General features: G+C 34.2%; 1 protein-coding gene across 1 annotated transcript; it reads left to right on the top strand.

Moving 5' to 3' along the window:
- LOC18601869 (glutathione S-transferase DHAR3, chloroplastic) lies at positions 393 to 3826 on the top strand. Its single transcript, XM_007032957.2, has 6 exons — positions 393 to 772; positions 1402 to 1492; positions 1620 to 1763; positions 2656 to 2773; positions 3041 to 3181; positions 3429 to 3826. The coding sequence occupies exons 1-6, from the start codon at positions 562 to 564 to the stop codon at positions 3513 to 3515; spliced, it is 792 nt and encodes a 263-aa protein (XP_007033019.2). The 5' UTR covers positions 393 to 561; the 3' UTR covers positions 3516 to 3826.

Genomic DNA, 4172 nt, shown 5'->3' with positions numbered 1-4172 from the left:
ATGTTACTAATTATGATTTATTCACCGACGGCATGAAGTTTTTAAATTCCATAAACAGAGTTAAGGAGTTGACACGTATTGATTTAATTATTAATTAATTTATAATATTCATGAATATATCATAATAGAACACTTCTTTTAATTTTTTTTTTTTGAAAGTAAAAAGCTGAGTTCTTTTAATTCTATTTGTGAAGCTTAAAAACTTCATCTTAGTTTATAGGATAATTTTTCTTTCTTTTATCCTACAATACCTACTTATTCAATATTTTATATTAAAATCTATCAATAGTAAAAAAAATTTAAATAATAATATATAAATATGCTGTAATAAAAAAAAAAAAGTTTTCCATGTCCGTACCAATTAAACCCATACACACTCAATTTGAGCCGAAAAGAAAATAGTATTCTCTAGAAAAAGTGAGTTGGCGTCAGATGGGTAAACCTTTGCACTTGCCCGGTCTCTGCAACATATAAAAAGTTTGAGCCTCATGTCGAAACAACAACCTCAATTTTACCCAGAACAAACCCAAAGCTTTGGCTTCAACCCATTTTCACGGCAGAATGATGTCGACAGCCTCAGCTCTGTCTTGTTCACTCAAGCACCACTTAGCCTTTGGCCTCCGCTTCCCTCAGAACCACGCCCTATGCCGCCCTAACGGAGCCAGAATTACAACTTCTCGAAGCTTAGCAGTTACGATGGCGGCCACTTCCACTACTCCTCTTGAAGTCTGCGTCAAAGCTTCCGTCACCACTCCCAACAAACTCGGCGACTGTAATATACCTTTCTCTGCTTTGGCTTTTCTTTTGTTTTTTTTTTTTTTGTTTTTCGAACGTATAGTCTCTACTTAAACTCAACTGGTCCCTCTGTTTGCAATGCTGACAAAATTTGAAGTGAAAAGAAAAGTTAAATTTTTTTAAATTTATTTTAAATCTTTTGTTTTCTTTTTTAGGTTGTTGTAATCTTGCATTTGCTGAAATTAATTGGTAATAGAGTTGAGCTACTTTTTAATTTTAATTTTTACTATATTTTGATATTTAAGAAAATCTGAAAGGAGAAGAGTGTGAACATATTGGAAAGCACAAGAAATAAATTTTATGTATATTTAGTTTTAGCTTTATTGAATTTGTAAAATTCGCAATGAAACAGAATGCATAAAGATTGAAGCTCTGTGCTTTCTTAAATTGGATACTGTAAAAGAAGAGTAATGTGATAGGTTGGCCGATAAAATCAGCTCATAAAAGAAGGTAATCTTAGGGTATAATAAGTATGTGAGAGGAATCGGGAATAAAGTTTGTAATGCGGGAAATAGGAAAATTCGATTCTTTAGAAGTGAGTAATATGATATGCTTGGGAGTTGTTCATGGAATATTGTTAACTGTTTGTGGGATTGTGCGGTTCAGGCCCCTTTTGCCAAAGGGTATTGCTGACTTTCGAGGAAAAGCATCTTCCTTATGACATGAAGTTGGTAGATTTGGCAAACAAGCCAGAATGGTAATAATTATTTTTACTACAAAATCATATACTTTAACTTTGCATTTGTTTTATCACCAAATCATATTTAGTTTGTTAGTTTTGTAATGAAATCATATGTTTTAACCACTGCATTGGTCAAATTCAGGTTCTTACAAATCAGTCCAGAAGGGAAAGTTCCGGTAGCAAAACTTGATGAGAAGTGGGTTCCTGATTCTGATGTCATTACACAGTCACTGGAAGAAAAGTACCCTGATCCACCATTGGTAACCCCGCCGGAGAAAGCATCAGTGTAGGACTCTCTGCTCACTGCCATATGCATTTAACAAACAGTTGTGTGAACAATGATGTTTGCAGTCCCTGCTATAGTACTGTTTTCTGTATACTTTTTTTAAACTATTACTCCTGCATCATGAAGGATTAATTGTCTAAAAAATAATCAAGCTAGGACCCTGAAGCACAGTTCCAGAAAATCTGTAACTCAGTTGGCTGCCTCTTTAGCTTAAAATGTTATGGAAACAATAATGAAACTAGCATCGAAAAAATATATCTATGGAGACTTTAAAGTTGACTAAAATTCAGTTAGAAGCAGACTGCAGAATATCTTGAATAAGCCTCAATTTATTTCTTAAGCCAGGGTGAAGGAAAGGATCTTCATTACTTTGTTGATGTTGGTTGTCTGGTGAATTATTGGGACGGCTTATTTGGATATTTTCATGACCTTCAGCTGTTTGGTATTTAAAATTTTATGATTTTGGTGATTTGTGTGCACATTCTCAAGACCTGAAAAGACAGTGTTAAACAGGTCTTAGTGCGTAAATACTAAGAACTTTATATTCAGAGAATTTTTTAGCTAAATGATCAATAAACAATGCATAATACTTGCACCATGGTCAGAGTCATTTTAGCCTTTGGTGCATAAATTTCTATCAGTTGGCATTGATAAGAAATAATTGAAAGTTGTAATTGTTTTTTTTTTTTTTTGGAATGGTTGAGGCTTCATTTTATCATCAAGAAGGGCTGCAATTCCAAATTTTCTAGAGAAATTGTCATGATTTGATATTTAGGATGACTATCTCATAATTGCTTTTTATTTTTGAGCTTCATCTCTAACAACATTCTGAATGACCAATATTGAATTATCAACTGAGAAATTATGCCTAGCATTTGATTTTCTCTTGTAGTGGCTCGAAGATTTTCTCTACATTTATTGGTTTTCTTAAAAGCAAAGACCCCGCTGATGGAACAGTGCAGGCATTGCTTAATGAGCTAAGCTCATTCAATGATTATATCAAAGAAAATGTGAGGACTCTTTCTTGATTTACTTAGGATGGATCACAATTGCTTTTCGTTAGGCAGAACAGCTTATAGATTTTATTTTATCAATATAATAGTAATGTGAATAACCGATTCATCTGGTTCGTTAAACATGTTAAGATTTGCGCCTTCCTGTTCTTTTTATGATGATGCAATAGCAATCATTGATGACTTAGAAATAACTTATTTTGTTAAGTTGGTTGGTGAAACCAGTCACCTGCTGCATAATTGATTTTTTTTTTCCATTTAAAGGGCCCTTTTATCAATGGGGAGAAGATTTCTGCAGCTGACTTGTCTCTGGGACCTAAGTTATATCATCTTGAGATTGCTTTGGGGCATTATAAGAAATGGTCTGTTCCAGATACACTTCCCTATGTGAAATCCTACATGGAGGTATGTTGTTTATGCTTGAAATACTTATCTGTTATTTTGCTTTTGTGGCCAACACTTACAGTATATGAAGAATCAGATATGAAAAAAATTGATGACAATTCTTGCTCTTTCTCTTTGCCCCTCTTACATCTTAATGTGCTCTTACATTCACAATTCATCAGATGCATGATTTTTAGTTCTTCAGTTCAAAATACACAAGAACTATATTGAACTAAGCTCCTGATCATGCTTAATTTCTCATAAACAGACAATTTTCTCGATGGATTCATTTGTTAAAACACGCGCAAGCCCTGATGATGTAATTGCTGGTTGGCGTCCAAAAGTAATGGGTTAATTCTTTCTACTATACGGGTATGTCATTTTTATACAAGTTATTAGGTATCTACCCTATCCCAAAATTTGATGTAATGGGGTAGAATATTACAAGATGTGCTACTCTTCTTGGCATGCAACTGGGATCAAAGACTTCATTTTGTGATGCTTGTTATCAGATGAGAGTACGCATTTATTTACAGATATAGTTAAAATGTAAAAACCCTTCTTAGAGTTAATATCTTATTCCATGTAAAGCAATTTATATTTTTGTTTCATGCTATAACTTTTTCAAGAAATGAATGCCTTCTGATGCCTATGAGTGGTAATCAATTTCTATGCATCAGTGGCATAAAAATCATAAGGATAAAACTTTCTCTTCAAGATTGAGGATTGTTACGCAATAAACACCTTCTGTTTTTTATTCTTTTGGGCGGGGGGGGGGGGGGGGGGGGGCGGGGGGTGGGGGAAGGGGGTGAAGGGTCTTCTCAAACTCAAATCATCAAAGCTCTGTTGGATAATGACCAAAAAGTAAAGAGGTGGGGGTCAACTCTTTTTTATTCCAGTTCTTTTTTATTTCTCTGCATGATTTGATCATCACTTGAACAAGTGGGAGTATGTATCTGATCATTAAATCGACATGGAAAATCCTTATCAACAGTAAAGCCAAAGTCGATCC

Source organism: Theobroma cacao, chromosome 4 (genome assembly GCF_000208745.1).
Source record: "Theobroma cacao cultivar B97-61/B2 chromosome 4, Criollo_cocoa_genome_V2, whole genome shotgun sequence".
Lineage (NCBI taxonomy): Eukaryota > Viridiplantae > Streptophyta > Magnoliopsida > Malvales > Malvaceae > Theobroma > Theobroma cacao.
The sequence above is the reverse complement of the archived record's forward strand: the minus strand, read 5'-3'. Positions and strand labels throughout refer to the sequence as shown.